Here is an 18243-nt window from a genome sequence, read left to right as displayed (position 1 = left end):
GACTTTGGATCCCAATTTCACATATAGGTTGAATGATGTATTTCATTCCAGGTCATTGTTACTAACATCCGAAATCATTTGTTAAATATTATTTTGAAGTATTACCGTTTATAAGTTGATTCAAATTTTTTACAGAAATACTAAGAAAGAGATAGAGAAGAAGATGAAAGACTTACCCTAGCAGATTTTGAAGAATTAGGTTTCTCCATTAAGTCCCATACAAAACTCCTTCGTTTATGGCACCAACTGTTCTCAAATTCATCGACTTGATTCTTTGCCCTTAATGTTTCTCCTAACTTTCTTAGCTCTTCCCCAACTTGTTCTTTCCTTTGATGGTATCTGTATTGGCAACACGGTTCCAAATATAACTCGTCCACACCCCAATACTCCAAGTCAGTGCTAAAAGCTAATGGACACATATCCTCCGTCATATGTAATTTCCCTGTCCTGTAAAAATTGAGAATCGATCCAAAAGAATTCGGATGTCTTTCGAAGAAATATTCGTTTGTCTGTAGATTGTAATCGTCGCAGATGGACATGACACCCTCGTGAGTCTCCACCCGACGGAGACGGTCCAGGCGAGATCCAGGCAATCTTGATAACGTCTTCCATTGGACTTCGTGTCTAGTTCCCCCTACGTTAAGTATCACCCGACGCCCTTGATGACTCTCAGTATGTAAATTGTGTGATCCCCGGGGAGTGAAACAAGGGGAGGCGCCACCGCCCTGGGGCAGATTTCCAATGGAAGGAGGTCCACATTTATCCGGATCCATGGTGTACAAGGTCGCGGCCGGTTCTGTGGGAATGCAATTTACAAATAACATTTTGAGGGGCTTTGAAGTATGTACAGAATGAACAGAATGTGTTGAAGAGCTCTGTGACCTGGCACTATACAAAGCCAATAAGTTGATAAGGGAAAAACAATGTTTGCACGTGATATCCTGGCTTTGCGACTTACGAGTGAAACTGAACGATGCCTCAAAACATCAACAAACTGTTCATTATCTTGTCGAGAACATTTATACACTTCTTCATATCATGCTGCCTTAAGTAAACAAATTCTCAGATTCCGAAAGTCACTTTGAAAATAAGGGTCAGAATGGATTATTGAGTTCACCGTCTCTGATTTATAAATCGACTAATTCATTCCACGAAACCGAAGGGAAAGTACTATGAGGTAGCACCTGATCAAGACAGGCGAAACCATGATCAAATGACAGAGTACCTCGGTCACGAAATCCATTTGCCTCCGTATATACGAACGGTTGCGTATTCTTCTTGCGATGCAGTGACTACTGAGTTTATGCGGCTGATGTCAACGCTAAACAAAATGGGAAAACGTACGTTGTGAATTACACGCAGCTGAGTTGTTGCTATCAGCCTCTAAATGGGAAAATTTAACGGGCTCACACAGCAGATGTTTCTACCTTCACACTAATTAAATTCCTATGGCAACGGTTGGATATAAAGTAGTAGTTTTACTTTGTGTGTATTCCTGCCAGCTCTAAAGAAAAAGCACGTTATGATCAACAGCAAATACATGTGGTTTTTTTATCGTGAATCAAATTATTCGCTGTTGAATTTCTAACGGTGATTGCTGTGATCGAGTGATGTAAGCATGAGCTAATGGGGGTGATATTCAACGAAGCGTTTGACCAATACGAATACATCATAAGTCCCATCGAAAGATTGTATTCATATGGGAAACAAATTCTCATAAACAGTACAGGAATAACATGTAAAAATATGACAGGACATTTGACGTCATCATACATAGATTAATCGCAAAAAAAAGTAATTAAAAATTGTAATAATAAATATGGCGTCTTGTTTTGAAATAGTTTATTTGCTTTTTTATGACTGTATTGCTAGAAACAGAAGAATTACTTGTGGCTTGGTGGTACGAATTTAGGTCGGTGACACGAAAAGGACAGAGGCTCGATTCGATTCCTTCGACTATTGAGTTCCAAAAGGACGAAACAGGTGTCCTGATCATTAATATAAATATATGTAAATATATAGATATATATATAGATATATAGATATATATTAATATATATATATATATATATATTTATTCTGTTAAACAACTATGCTGAATTTAGAGAATGAGATACAAAAATGATAAGTGAACTGATTGGAAGTGAGACAGCCAATGTTTAGTTTTTGCAGAGCTTTCGAGCAAAACTAGCTCTTCTGCAATGCATGATCATCGACAGTGACAAGGAGTAGCAGGAATTGAAACTATTCATGGGATAGGAACGTCGAAGTGACCAGTGAAGTCAACACGGCTTACTGAGTTCTGTTAGATTAGCAGAAGTTTTGGTTAATCGGATAATTTTTTTATCAGTGTCGGATTATTTTAATTCCATTCCGTCGTGGCTTCAAATGCATAGCTTGATTTTTATATATGGGAAGACATGCAGGTCGTTTCTGATGTTTCCTTTTCTAGGATTGTCTGTCCAAGATTTGATTTGATTTGATCAATTACAATGACATAAATTCTCAATCGAGGGATTTGGGAGATTGAATGGATGTGCAACAGGTTGCTTGATCGTGTTTGGTTTGATCCAGCCGATTCACACAGAGATTACAGTAACTACTGTAATTATTAAAGTTTTGTACCACAGTAAATTCTGGATCGTGCTGACAAATCTGATAAATCGGTAGCATGTGCTATTTGGTTTACAGTATAAGAACTGAGGATATTTGTAATTCCAACAAATCCCAAACAACTGAATTGTTTGAATTACACATATCCTCAGTTCTTACTGCAATCCTAATAGCACATGCTACCGAATTATAGCACTGGTGATCCAGTTTTTACTTTGGTACAAAACTGTAAGGTTGACAGTAGTAACTGTGTTCTCTATGTGTATCGGGTGTTTGATCGCGGATCTATGTCAATATGTGTTTATTTTTATTACTATGTATATTAACTATGTTGGTTGCATGGCGGAGCAGCTGTGCTCCATATTTAGGTACACTAAGAGTAGTAACTCTATACCTGCAGTGTTAACACTATAGCTCTGAGTAGGTTTATGCAGAATGTTACACGCAAATGAGTAGCTCTGTTCTACATTCATAGGGGTACAATCCAAGTGATATCTCGCTATATAGACTAACACATCAAATTATAAGCTATAGCTTTCGAGCAGCACTCTGCATTCATCTGCTCAGAGCTAGCTTAACTCACAGAGAGAGAGATAGAGAGCTGCTCCATATCGGAGTTGATCTAAAAGCAGTTCTATTAGTTGATTTCATACATTAAAAATCTCTAAACAATGTTGTTAAGTCAATTCTCATTTCAGATAGTGACACAACAGTCAAATGCTTGAATTATTCCAATTTTCTTTTACACGTTATTGATTCTTATATGAAAAAAAAAATGTCTGGTGAAGAAATGGTGAAGTGAACATGTTATGAAGGTGTCTTAGTTTGAGTGATTGCATTATTATGATCATTATTTTATAAAAATCGCAGTATGTCTGGTAAAAGTGCCGTAAAACCATAACAGCTACTTTAATGGTACCCATACACACATCGGTAAATGTGTAGAGTTCTTCTCACTAGTAACGCAATTCTACATCATGTAGATACATGAAGCATATTAGATCTACCCTAGACTGATCTTAAATATATAAATGTACACAGGGTAATGCTCAATAAAGAGTCACTCAGTTCCAAGCTTAAGTCAGAATTAATCTTGAAACCCACAGTGAAATACGAGTAGGTAACTTTAGAGTAAAACTCGAAGCGTCTTCCAATTCAGACTTCTATGTAACTATAGCTTCCAAGTAATACGACTATATCAAACGTTTGATGTAAACCAACTCATTCTTTATCATTTTTGGAAGGAGTAATTACGTTACAGCCAATACTTTCTCTCCATCCTTCCAAATTTGATTGATAACATCGCAGTCAGATTTATGTTCATTATTTAATCATAATTCTGTCAAGAAGCCAAAAGTCTCCTCTTGCAAGTCATACTCTAACGCATTTCCAGGGTACTTCCATGGGCGTCAGCAGGTTTCAGAAAGTGGGGGGGACACTATACTATCTAAGCGGAGCGCCACCATTGGTTGGCGCGTAGCGTACCAGAAAATTTTGGGTACATAAGACCCCCTAGATCGCAGGAGACGGCCTTCCTGAGTCGTTTTTAGTTACATCAGAACCAGATCTGTGAGGAGAAATTTTGTCTCACAAAACTAAATTCCGACAGAAAGTACTGGTAGAAAGATGCCGTTCTGACACCAAGGGAAACGAATTACACAGCGTCCATCTCAAACGAAATATTTTCGGTAGTTTGGTATCATATAATACCCTGCATACAGGCAGAATACTGTCTGTAGGGCCTAAAATATATGATATTACCTTCCTGGTGGGGTCTTCGACTTGTTTTCAAGTTGAAATGCGTCGTTTTCTCTGATTCACAGTGTAGGGCAAGGGGAATTCCATTTCTGGCGAGAAGGGGTGCTTCCACAAAACACTCTAAAACATCGTTCAAACATCGCACAAACTTTTATCAGGGGTCTCGGACGAAGCGGGGAGGGTGAATATCGGAGGAAGGGGGATAAAGGGCCAAGCACTGTTCTAATTTCCAGTGCAATTTATTGATAATGATTCTTAAGTTAGATTCTACTTGAATCAGCTCAGCAATTGTGATAGAAAATCGCGCATATGCATGTGATTTTTATAATAACTGCTCTGAAAAGTGGGGGGACAAATGATATGATATCCCCTCCACTTTTGAAAGTGGGGGGGACATGTCCCCCCCGTCCCCCACCTGTTGACGCCCATGGGTACTTCAAGTCAAATCGTTATAGCGACTTCTGGTTAAACGATATCTAACTATAGCATGTATATTATCTCACCGACACCTCATCTCCAGCAAGTGTATAGGGGCAGATTAACATATCAGATAAGTTGGTATAGCACATTGCCCTGAGGTAAGTGGCCAATATTTTCCTTTGATCTCTTGAATATTCGTTTATAACTTTGCAGTCAGTCTTCCTGTTCATGTTTTATGTGCAACCTCTGGTTGAAAAACATAAAAGTAATATACTATGTAATATAAGAACTTACACTTTAATTATTTCAGATCGTGAAAACGTTTATTGCATAACCGATTACGTCATCGTGAGTCTGGCATCCGATGCAAATCCAATCTAGAAGAAAAAGGAAAGAACAACCGCTATTAAAGAGACTAATCATTTTAATAACTGTATTGATATAACATTGGGATCATGTTTATCTGTACAGTAAGTCATATTGTACGTATATACCCAATGCAAGCAAAAACTCGTCTACAAAACTATATCTCCCAGGTGTGAAATATCATTTCCTTTCATTTTCTTTTTCTTTCTGTAGCTTTTAACTTATAAATAAGTTTCCTTTCTGCAATAATACACCTCAATTTTATGTTAGACTTTCAATCATTTTTACGATGGTGAATGGCTTTGACGTTGCCCGTAATCTCTGTGCCACTTGTTGTTGACTTTTTCGACCATTATCAGCTGAGTTTATGAAATGCCTGGCGTCAGAAGAACATTTTAATAGATTTTCATACCATTTTTGTTATTATCGTTTTCATTGGTCATTATTTTTAAATGCCGTCACCTTTAAGTTGATTTTAATATATGTTTCTGCCGTCGAAATGTCTGGGTCTTCGTATCGTTTTTTTGGTTGATATTTTAATCAATGAGAGATCTTATTTCATTTGTAAATGAAAATAACTGCGAGAGTTATAGTGGTTTGATTGGATCATGATAAATTCATCTGCTTTTAAGCTCAGCATAGTATACAGTCTAATTGCGTTGAGAAATACAAGATAAAATGCCAGCAATTGGAATCGTTGTCATAGTTACAAGGTAATGAAGTGTTCTTATCATAACACTGTTGTACATACCTACGACGCATATCATACATTTTCGTTGGTTATACCTTGTCCTACACAAACATCATTTTACTTTTTACTGTTACAATCTCTCTACCGTGAAATGAATGAATTACTATTTTGTTCTAGCAAAAATATTCCGCAAGTATAATGTCTGCCACAAAATTAAAGGAGTAGTCTGATAAAAATCGACATCCTGAGTGAATGTATAATTAGCTGACTCAAATAACTGTAAATGGCTAAAATCCTTGAGTTGTATTTCACTTTCAGCTTGCATCAGATTATTCCATACAATAGATGTTATCATTATTACAAATTAATCCTTGGTAATTAATTAATCTTAATTTTGGATAATCTGTATTTTATAGATTAATCAACAGTGTAATATGTAGACAGAGTTTCTCCACAAAATAAAAAAATAAATAAATAGATAAAACTTTCTCCACAGTAAGTTATGTTTTGTTATCACGGTATTTCTATCCCATTTGTATGTACAACATAACGATTACTTGAACCAAGGTAAACTAATCTTACACTAATTCTTACTTCATCTTTTTCTTCTATGACATGATCGTGTTCTATACGTACTAGAATCAATTCACTCAGACGTTCAGTGTTATATTCCGTTCACAAAATCACGCGATTAATTTAATTATTTTTCGCAACATGTATTAGCCTATGCACAATGGACGATAGGCCTACGAAGCCTACGTATGTCTTTATATGGAAATCTTGTGTAGAACGCTATGTCCTCCTTGAGGGTTCCAACAACTGTTGTGAGCTAGATTATTGTGCGCTGATGAGGATTGACATAATATTCGCCTCGCAACCGACAGTAAAAACCTCTTAATTATCCCCAAGGAATTTCCGGTCTATATAGGCAATTCAGATGTACTTGATGTAACAAAGGGGCATGTCAGACGTATTACGTAATATATAAAAACTGCCTTCGTGATTAAAATGAAACTCAGATATTCTAGACATTAACCACTACCTTACCTTTTATTAGACACGTGTTCGCCCTCACCGTCCCCTACCCCTTCCCCTACCCTACCCCTACCCCTTCCCCTTCACCTCATGTATGAAAAAGAAACAGTAAGGGATCAGCAGCAACATAGATCTGCTTGCTACAAATCGGTTTGAAGTTTGAGTATTTCAATGTCTGCTAAATCGACCAGTTTCAGATCCCATAGATACCAATCTGAGAGTGATAAGTTTCAATTCCCTTTAATATTAATTACACATGTTTGTGATTGAAGTAAGTATGATTGTTGTTATTGAAATCAATGCCACTATCTGTACACTGAAAACTTAAAAATTAAAAATTTAGCAAGAACATTTCGCAGAAACCCTTTCTCTTGATGAAACAAGTTAATAACTGAAGAAAACAATTGGAAAAGGTCATTGTATTCAGAACTTGCATTACTCGCGGTAAGTCACTTATTAACTTTTAATTTCCTGCATGATAACATAAGCAATTAATTTTGCTTACGTGTTAATTTCTCTACGTCTTTATTACGATTAACGAGACTTGAGACTTCATTAACTACAATGCCGTCTTTATAACTAATGTCTGTGACGTAACTCGCCTGACATCCGGCTTACTATAGCTAATACATGTAAGACATAACACTCCACATGCATGCATGCTAGTGCACAAACCACCATGCCAAGCAAAGTCCAAGTTTTCTTTTATTGAAATGAATTTCTTTTTATCAAAACCGTATCATACTTTCTTCCACTCATTAATTTATTTCGTAACTAAACCCCTGAAGGCCTACAGCTACTAATCCACGACCTTAATATAGCATGCGCAGTAGTGCTTATCTGTTTACGTCATGGTTCGCCACCTCCTTTTCCCTTCCCTTCTGATTTAAATTGTGGTCAGCTGCGAATATTTTGAGCCCTCTGTTGCAGCTTCAGTTATTCATATATTCGGAGCAACACGTTGTCAGTTGATGACATATAAAGGCTGGTATGCGGTTTGATCGATTTTAAGGAGGAGTTCAATGTCTTCTTAGAAGTGACAGGGGGGCGTTGATGAGGGATAACATTACATGCTTAGGCCAATCTTAGCTAACCAAATGTATGTTGTAAATCGACATCCGTTATCTTTGTTGCATAATTGATGGTATGATATGACATCACCACTAGAAAGATGAAACAGATTGATTTAACATTCCTCGTCATCATAAATAGTTATGTATTCTATCCTGCATTGAAAAATCCCAACATGTAACATTTGATCTAAAAGAAAAATCTAATCGAAATTGAATTAACAGAAAGTTTGATTTTTTCGTTTTACATTAATAAATCTTCCTTTCATAATGTTAATGTTGCCACATTATGATAATGTTGTAAATTGCAAAATTCTGATCAGGAAAATGTTACCATTACATTTTTGCTATTTTAAACTAAGATGTTATTTGATATTAGTTTGGTACATGGTATTTTCAACGTCTACGTTAGTTATTGACTACGAGAAACAAAAACAAAGAACTTTAGTGTTTAGATAGCAATTATAACAGCAAAGATGTGTTGACTTATATTTGTTTGTATTTGTTTGTATAGGAAAGTGTTTGCTTGGAGATAACGTATCCATACGAGTTATAACGGCCGACAACGATCGTTATTTGACTCTGCAAATATGTATTCTACCAATCAATTCCTATTTGGAATTTAAAAATAGGTTTGGTCACTGGCAGAGATTTCCAATACAATAAAAAAGCCACACTGATTGGAAGGCGAGAATAGCTTATCGCGAGAACGTGTCAAAACAGCTCTTGTTTAATATGGCCAACATCCCTATAACCAGTGACGTCGATAGTCAGCTGGAAAATATATATACATCACCACCGGGTGTCTGAAGTCTTCGCTTTCTTCATAAAGTGTTATCATATGAATGAGAATAACTTTATTATGTACCCCCATATTTCCCCCATACCCCCAATAGACCAGGGCCCGGGCTGGAGTACCCCCCCCCCCTCTACCCCCATCTTGTCAGGTTTGCGTTCCACCATGGCTTTTGTTAGCCTAACAAAAGTGACTAGTTCATTTTAATACAGAAAAAGAGATGTTCAGGGAATATAACTGCAGATTTACTTACATGGCACACCAAGTTAACGTATAGGTGTGTGACACGATTACAATTATGGAATTTTATGTCTGAAGCAAACGATGTTCGCACTGCAGTAACGAAAATGCATTATCTTGTTGCATGTAATAATACCAGTGGTGATGCCACCATAAAGCCAGCATCTGTCGGGACGACTATTCCGTCTTACCGTAACATTGATGGTAAATGTATTGAATGATACAGTCCCTATTACATAGCGAACTCTATAAATTATCTAGATACTATACCACATTTATGAACCCTTTAACAAGGCAAGGTTATCATTTTTCTTGGACTCAATTTAAATCAATTCAGAAGAATATTTTTTACAAGAACCTTTATATCAATGGGAAGGGTACCAACTGTTGGTTTCATATCTGATAAGTTATAATTTTGGGCTAATTATGTATGCATATATGCAAATTATGTCCCAAATAGGTACTTTTGAATAGATCTGTATTTCAGCTTTATTTCTCACACTCAAACCAAATCTATAGCTAGAAGGGTTGGGAAGATAACAATCTTTCAAAGTGTTGTACAACTGTCCAGAACTGGGCTAAAAAGTCAGCTACTCGAAACGGTGAGTAAAAAACAGATTTGAACAACCTGGGTAATAAGTTTCAGCTTAAGCGCTAGTAAGCACTGACTCGTGTTGTTACAAAATGAATAAGTTGGTATATAAACTAAATATAAATATAAACATGTGGGTAAGTGCTACATTTCTGTCACTAACCTCCTCTAATGTGCCTTTAGCATTAAAATTAAATTAAAGTTAATATTTTATTGTAACTTTGAAAGAATCTTATATCTCCCATGTGTATACCTGTGTTATAATGAAACTCAAAACAAGTTCTGGCTTAATAATTAAATTTCGCAGTTGGAACAGTAATTTAATACGTTTAAAAGAAGACAAAAAGACAGAAATCAATTTAATATGTTATCAAAACAACGTCAATCAGTCATTTTATACGCTTCAATATCATTACTTTGAGATATTAACCTTTCAGCATTACGTGCCATCAATCAAAGCGACTGGACTAAGTAGTTTAGCACACAACAGGGCAAAAACAGTAAACAATAAGAAAGCCAGACATTCTATCGCAAGTAGCATTTTCGCAATGTATTTCAAAGACACCACAGAAGGACAAATGGTGACTTGAATTCAAATTGTGTGTGCTGTTGTTATTAGGATGAAGAGAAAAATTTGGTGAGACAAAAGATATTCTTAATATTTTATTCTTAATATTTATATATTAATAATTCTACTTCGCTTGTGGAAGACCAAGTCGTCTTCCTAATTCCGAAAACTTGTGTAACACGATTTCAGTAAAAGATCCCAAATTGATACACAAATTATGACATGTTTTAATTGAATTCACTTTTGTTTATTAACGAATTACATATCAACTCAACATACGTCTGCAATATTCTGCAGCTAAATTCATAAATTGCATACACGACAGAAAGTCATCGTAGTTTAAAGGTTATTTCCTAATATATCACATGGCCTAGCAAATTTGCAATATTTGAAGGTTATGCGATCCTTCGAACTTTGGAAGTGTTACTATTATGGGTCAACGTTTCTATGATATATTAAAAATAAAATAAATTAATAACCAAATAAAATGTAAGTTCGAAAGAAAACAAACCGTATGCAGCGTGCATAATTCTAATAGAGACAATAAAAAAAATGAGGACATGTTACATGATATATGATGAGGACATGTTACATGGTATATGATAAATGAGGACATGTTACATTGTATATGATAATGAGGACATAGTATATGATAATGAGGACATGTTACATTGTATATGATAATGAGGACATATTATATGAAAATGAGGACATGTAACATGGTATATGGTATATGATAATGAGGACATGTTAAATGATAAATGAGGACATGTAACATGGTTTATGATTATCAGGACATGCTACATGGTATATGTTACATGGTATATGATAATTAGGACATGTTACATGGTATATGATGATGAGGACATGTTACATTGTATATGATAATGAGGACATAGTATTGTTAATAAGGACATGTAACATGGTATATGGTATATGATAATGAGGACATGTTAAATGATAAATGAGGACATGTAACATGGTATATGATAATGAGGACATGTTACATGGCATATAATAATGAGGACATGTTACATGGTATATGATTATCAGGACATGCTACATGGTATATGTTACATGGTATATGATAATTAGGACATGTTACATGGTATATGATGATGAGGACATGTTACATGGTATATGGTATATGATAATGAGGACATGTTAAATGATAAATGAGGACATGTAACATGGTATATGATAATGAGGACATGTTACATGGTATATGATAATGAGGACATGTAACATGGTATATGATAAATGAGGACATGTTACATGGTATATGATCATGAGGACATGGTATATGATAATGAGGACATACTATATGATAATGAAGACAAGTTACATGGTATATATATATATATTATAGCTATATAAACTTAAGTTATTTGACTGCATCCGTCCGAGTATATTTGTTAATACAATATATATCGTGAAAGTTCATGATAAATATCCAATTATTGTTTTATTTAGCATAATTTATCTCTGCTAACGGTTCTAATTGAAAGTGGATGACATACAGTTTAAAACGTAACCTCGATAATTAGTTTCGCCGAACGTTATGAACAATCAATAAATTCGAAATCGAGACATCTTATCTCTCACCTCTCCGGATCATATTTTTCATTTTAGGTAATATCCAGAATGATCACAGGAATGGCCTAGCAAAGAATGCTACTACGCAACACCAACGCAACACCAGCTCCCAATTCCCAAATCTAATAGTTACCAGAAACCTGTTTGATTAATGAAGAATGTAGCTACCTCTACTTCTTTCATTTGTTTTCCCTTGGTGTAATTTGATAAGGTCATTTGATCATTGCTAACATTTTCTTAAAGAACAAACGATTAATGTTTGCTTTTAATTTACGAGTGACCGTTTTTTTCTCATAAAAAGTTAAATTTAATCTAACAATAAATAACGCAAGATATGATAACAAAAAAAGGGGGGACTGAACCTGTGAAAGGGTTCATTCCTAGGAGGGTCATTATCACGTTCTGATCAGATTGCCTAGTTTAGTTTATTTCCAATATATTTTTTACCATCTTTATAAACATCCCTGAATAGATTCCCATTTCAATAACCACGGGAAATAACGAGAATTCTTGCTCTTAAAATAAGGTCATCAACTTCGTATGAAATATTGTAAAATTCAAAGAAAACTCGGAGCGTCTGCAAAACCCTGCTTCTGTTATCCCATATTTTTTATTAAGAAGAAGAAGACATAAAAAATCATTGTCAAATCTACCTTTCTTTACAAGAATATGAAAGTATGATGAAACGTTAATCATTGTTAAAAAGTATGGAAGGAATATTTTATACAATTAATTGCTTTAATGCAATAAATTCTTTCAAAAGAAAAGATATCAAAGGAATATACTTAAAGGTGACAGGTTATATATTTCAATATTTAATTCCTCCAAATAAAGTTACTATTTGTATTGACTTTGGCAAAAACTTATAATGATATAATTTATGTAAAGTCTAATCAACTTGAGTTCTAGTCAAAATCGCTTCTATAACTGTTCAAGACAATAACGTTCAATGTTTATAAAGCAAATGTCAAACGTCTGAAATATTGTAATAAGACAACCAGATGAATATATTACCGAAACATTCCAGCCCTAAATGATTCATGTTTGACAACAGAGCACACGTGGGTGAAGTCAAACGCAAGTGTGCTTTGACTGATATGTAATTCATTGCCATTACCGAATATAGTGAAATACTGATTTTGTGTTTGTGTTAGTTCTCGTGAGCCTAACTCTTCTGTGCTGCATTGAATATCAAGTTATTAAACCACGTTGATTGATGAACCTGCAATGTTTTAAGAGTTGGTTATGAAAAACCTAGTGCTCCAGAGAGTGAAACCGTTACTGAGGGGGTTGTTTTTAATGATGAATTATCCATATGAAAAATTTGTAGGTTGTGCATTCACACAATTTTTGGATAAATCGACAGCACTGAGTGACAGTTTTGCACTACATGAAAATTAAACAGTAGACCTACATAATGAATGGCTCCCTTCATTGGTTAAAGAAAGTTTTGCCGCCCAGACACTTTCTATGACATTTCATGATTCCAATGTCATTTTCATTCCATTCTGGAGGAACTAATAACTGGAGGTTGAAATTGATGTACAATACATCATTGTAAGTGCAAGAAAGGTTGCGATCCAGTTTACATTAAAGTTTTTGTGAACAACAGTTAGCAGCTATATAGCCTTACAACTGGTAATCTCTAAAATCTAGATACAATTTTAGCTGCATGTATACATTTCATTCTCGTCACATTTTGAATGAAGTTTCCGTACCTATTGTCATCAATATTATCTCATCCCAAGTATGTTGTATGTGTCTATCTTCAAATGTTGCTGACATTTGATGAAACATGAACAATGAATTCTCACAACTAGTACTCTTCGGATGGCTTGATGCTACTGTATAGTCTACACACAGTACGAATTACCGAGGACCTAAGTTGAATAGTTGCAGAAGGTAGACCAATAGTACTGAGCATAGGGGCTGTATTACCAAGTTCATGAAATACATTTAGTGATAGTGCACTTCTACGCCGACTAGACCTACTGGCTAGACCAGGGTTCCCTAACTTTATCCCACCCCCACGAACCCCCTGTGGATGTCAGAGTTGTCCACGAACCCCCAAATTTTCGAGACACGATCTGAGTCATTATGATACTATAATACGTTTAAGAGTGCTTCGTAAAAGATCAAGTTCATAGTGTAACATTGTAATGAAAAAAAACAAGAGATGAACAAATATTTATTTGGAAACTTCAGGATAAGATCACGAATTATATCACGAATCGATCACCCAGCACACACGATGAGACGGATGCTCCTGTTTTTTTTTTCTTTATCAAATTCACGGTACGGTATACTACTATGGCAATGTATTCGTATGGAACGCGAAAAGAGATGGTCGATAGGTACGACTTTTGTACATTACTAAATTATATGATATATCAGAATTTAGTTCAACAAAAAAAGTACTCTGGTTTTTACTTTCAGAAACTAGAACCTCCTGGGATGGACTCACACACCCCATGGGGTTCATGCACCCCAGTTAGGAAACCCCTGGGCTAGACTATGACTTTACTAAAATATTATGCCTACCGATAGAGCTTTTATAATTCTAACAGTCGTAAAAGTTATACTCTCAGACACGGTTAGGTCAGGGTTAGTATTACAATACCAATCTAGTAGTAAAGTAGTTGGAACGTTATGGCTGATTAGAATTGCTAAGGCTATATAATACGGTTATGGATGAGCAGGTGCATTGAAAATTATAGCCTAACTCTATCTATTGCTTTCGCAGTCGGTATCAAACATAACAAGCAACCTAAAGAATAACGTTCTTCAAAAAGCTTCTTGCGATCTTTGCAGAATGCGCTCGCTACACATTATAACATTAATGCTCCCTTTATAATGTTTATAGTTTCGAAGCAATCGTAGCTCTTTACCACTCACGTGTTGTATAATTAATCATTTCCATACAGCAATGAACATGTATAGTGCCGTTAGGGCCTACGTTAGCACATTGTTCTTTGGTAACAAACAACCATCAAAAAACCGCAAAGGTCCTATATTTTAAGAAAAAGTCGCCCAGGAAAGAACCTGGGCACGAAAACCAAACTACCGAACGACTGATCCGCTCTCAACCCCAGTCCCCTTGCATCGGGACGGTGACTGTGTGATCATCGTCGGGTGTTCATCACCATTCCCCTCGAAAGGGAACAGATACTACACATGATCTTAACCAAAAGGCCGAGAAGCGAGAAGGTCCTAGCATGTGATATTTTCTGTTCAGCCTTTCCATTCTTTCTTATTTAAAATTACTCAAAAAATGTAAGAAAATGATATAAGAGTGAACCCGCTGTGAAGGGGCATCCCTTCGAACGAGATAAGCACCTCTTAATTAAATGGAATTCTCATTCTGTTGCAGAACGTGTATTAATTAGGTGAAATCATTATAAGATAAAAGGTACTTAAGAGAGTGATGAATAAGTACCAGAGAAATTGTCTATGTACGAACTAGTTACTTTAATAGCAGCACATTAATAAAACAGTGGGAAGAATATATACTGATAAAACAACAAGATGAAGGTTATTCTCTACGTCATAGAAATAGGTTGATATGCATAGAAACATTCAAGGAATTTTTGGAATATGGACGAAAATTGTCATAATACATGATTTGAATGTGAAAAGATATCACAGAAATCTGCACTAAAAAGAAAGAAAGATAAGAACCGGTGAAGGTTTCTTTTAAATATTCATGAATATTCATGTTAGGCCTTAGTAACCAAAATTGATTATGTAAATAATAAAGGTCTACTGATTACAATGATTATAGTGTTAACTTTAAGTGTCTCTTGGTCTTTACTCTGCTTGTAATCCCGAATGTTCTTATTCGGTCGAAATAGATTATAATGCACTGCTGACGTTACACGAATACGTTTATAAATATGAAATATGCATAGTCACATGATAATGCAAATATCGGGTACAAAGTAATTCAAGAATTGTCCTAATACATGATTTTAAAGTGAAAAGATGTGACTAAGAAAGAAAAGAAAAATATTAAGAACCGCTACAGGTTCCCTTTAAATATTCATGTCTATTCATGTTAGGCCTTAGTAACCAATATTTATTGTGTTAATAATAAATGTCAACTGATTACATTATTAACTGTAAGTTTCTCTTGGTCTTTACTCTGCTCTGCTCGATAATACAAACATCGGATACACAATAATTCACTGCTGTCATGCACTGAATTGTAGGGATTCAATAGTTCATACAAGCTGTAAACAGTTAGGAACCTTGGTTTTATTAGAGGCCTTATCTTTTTGCCACGCTCACAATTTGGACCAAACTATATGTTGTGACATAAAAATATAAAAAAAAGCAACCCCTTAAAAACCTGCACAATTGTATATATATATATATATATATATATATATATATATATATATATATATATATATATATATATATATATATATATATATATATATATATATAATCCATGTTAGGCTAATAGCATACTCTACTTATGCATGTTGAACTGCAGAACATGACGCACATAGGAAGTAAAATAAAAAATAATGTTCTTAATATAAAAAATCAACAGTTTGGGGTATCTCAAGAATTTACACCATTTGCAGAATCGTACGCTCCACCGGCCGTAATTCTCTTCTCACTATGTCACGCCATGTCCAGCCATGCATTCATTTCATTTCATTTCATTTCCCTATACTATTTAACCTTAGAGCCATATTGGAAAGAAGTCCATCTGTATACACTTTCACCTTTTTAATTGCTTAAGCACTCAGCTCATCAGCATATGCCACGGAGAAATTGGAAAAAAGTAGTGAAGAGAAATTAATAGGAAAGGTTTTGGGTTTTTACCTGCCGACCTCCTTCACGTAAGAAACTACGTAAAAGGTAACCTTCGTGTTACTTCCAGACAGACAATTTACATAATCTACACAAGTACAATTCACATTATCCGTTTTATATAAAACATATGAAACATTAGGTTTAAATCTCGTTTGCTAATTATTCTCTCTTTTTTTTAAAGGGGGGGGGGCGCTGGGCCAATCTGTTCGTCTGCTGCCATCTCTTAACTGAGTGTAACATATTCCTTTATGGCAGTTGGTTGCACCTACTTGTTTTACATAATATGAAACGTGTCGAAACTTGTCATTTTCCAATGCTAAAGAAGGCTAACGATAGGGTAGAGTGCACAGCATAATTGGGTGTCAGAAACACCTCAAGTAGATAGAAGTAGTAACCATATTCAGTGTTTTTGGAAAGTGGCAACCAATGTCACAACTCCAGTTACATGAAATGTAGATATGGTTATGTTTGTAAATGAGTAGTTACACGTAATCACCATATGGTAATCGAAAAAGGAAGGATTCGGGTTTTACTGTAACCCCCTTTTGCCCTTTCATGTCAGTTTGAAACAGCTCTCGCTTTACACGCAGTGTACATGATGTAGAATGCATAGCACCCAGCTACAATAAATACCCATTAACAGCGTTACCCAAATTCAAAGAGAGAGGAGATGGAGGTGGAGATAGTATAAGATAGAGAGAGACAGTCTCATCTCCACTCATGCTCAGCATAATTATGTACCTCTTGCAATTACGACCGATTTTCACTTCCAAAAGAGGCCTATATATAACTTATGAATGCTCATAAAAGAGTTGCATTTCCGCGTGTCGTTATACTGTGTTGAACGACTTAGATCTGCAATAAATTACCTTAGTTCATCTCAAGTCTGAGCAAAAGCTTTATGGAAGGTTATATGATTTATGCAATAATGCTTCTCTCCCCCAAACCAGTGACAAAGTAACAAGTTTCTCAATATGAGCATTTTTACTCTTAATAATAACTGTTTCGATTGGGGCAGTTATGGCTTATCATCTGCAGTAAAGAACTGCAATTGAAAGAAATCATGGTTTCTAAACGCAGGTATGCTGGTGTAATTAATGTGTTATCATAGGCGTAGGCGTAGGAGGCAGGGGGCTGGGGGCTGCAGCCCCCCCCCAACCAAAAATTTGTGTAAAAATTCGGGCAATATGCTGAGAATTTTTCGGGCACCTACTGAAAAAAAAATAATCTGCAAGTGTTTTTCAATGGTTAAACTTATATTTTTCTTTTCATTAATATTGTAATGACTTTCCCAATAATTATAACCAATATGGAAGGGTTACAACACAGAAAATGATTGTATGTTATTGGCATGCGATGTAATAACTGATGCATGCCTATATGATATGCACATCAACGGGTGGAATGCGCACGGAGCGCGCGAAAAATTTTGGTTATATTTTTCGGGCCAATCGTTACAGCCCCCTCCCCCCAAATCAAATTGGGCTCCTACGCCTATGTGTGTTATTCACCATGATCTGAAACGTTCGTCCACCCCCCCCCCCCCTCATGATCTCATTGAGGTTGCTAGTTAATATTGTTCAAAGTTTTCAATGAACATCAGAAACCTTTAATTTTCCAAATGGAAGTCTTTATTGCCTTTGATGTGAAACATTTATTACATATCATACA

General features: G+C 35.5%; 1 protein-coding gene across 5 annotated transcripts in view; it reads right to left on the bottom strand.

Moving 5' to 3' along the window:
• LOC139974403 (uncharacterized) overlaps positions 1–18243 on the bottom strand; it is a 114344-nt gene that overhangs the window by 20022 nt on the left and 76079 nt on the right. For 3 of the 5 annotated variants that reach the window (XM_071981534.1, XM_071981532.1, XM_071981533.1), the window contains exons 2-3: positions 5086–5168; positions 177–796 (exon numbers count right to left, since the gene is read on the bottom strand). In XM_071981534.1, coding sequence (XP_071837635.1) covers positions 177–773 — 597 coding nt within the window. In that variant the 5' untranslated portion in view covers positions 774–796; positions 5086–5168. Of the gene's footprint in view, positions 1–176; positions 1659–5085; positions 5169–6442; positions 6591–18243 lie in introns of those variants that run through there. The other 2 variants (XM_071981535.1, XM_071981531.1) reach the window with 2 other exon arrangements.

The sequence above is a fragment of the Apostichopus japonicus genome, chromosome 9 (assembly GCF_037975245.1).
Source record: "Apostichopus japonicus isolate 1M-3 chromosome 9, ASM3797524v1, whole genome shotgun sequence".
NCBI lineage: Eukaryota > Metazoa > Echinodermata > Holothuroidea > Aspidochirotida > Stichopodidae > Apostichopus > Apostichopus japonicus.
The sequence above is the reverse complement of the archived record's forward strand: the minus strand, read 5'-3'. Positions and strand labels throughout refer to the sequence as shown.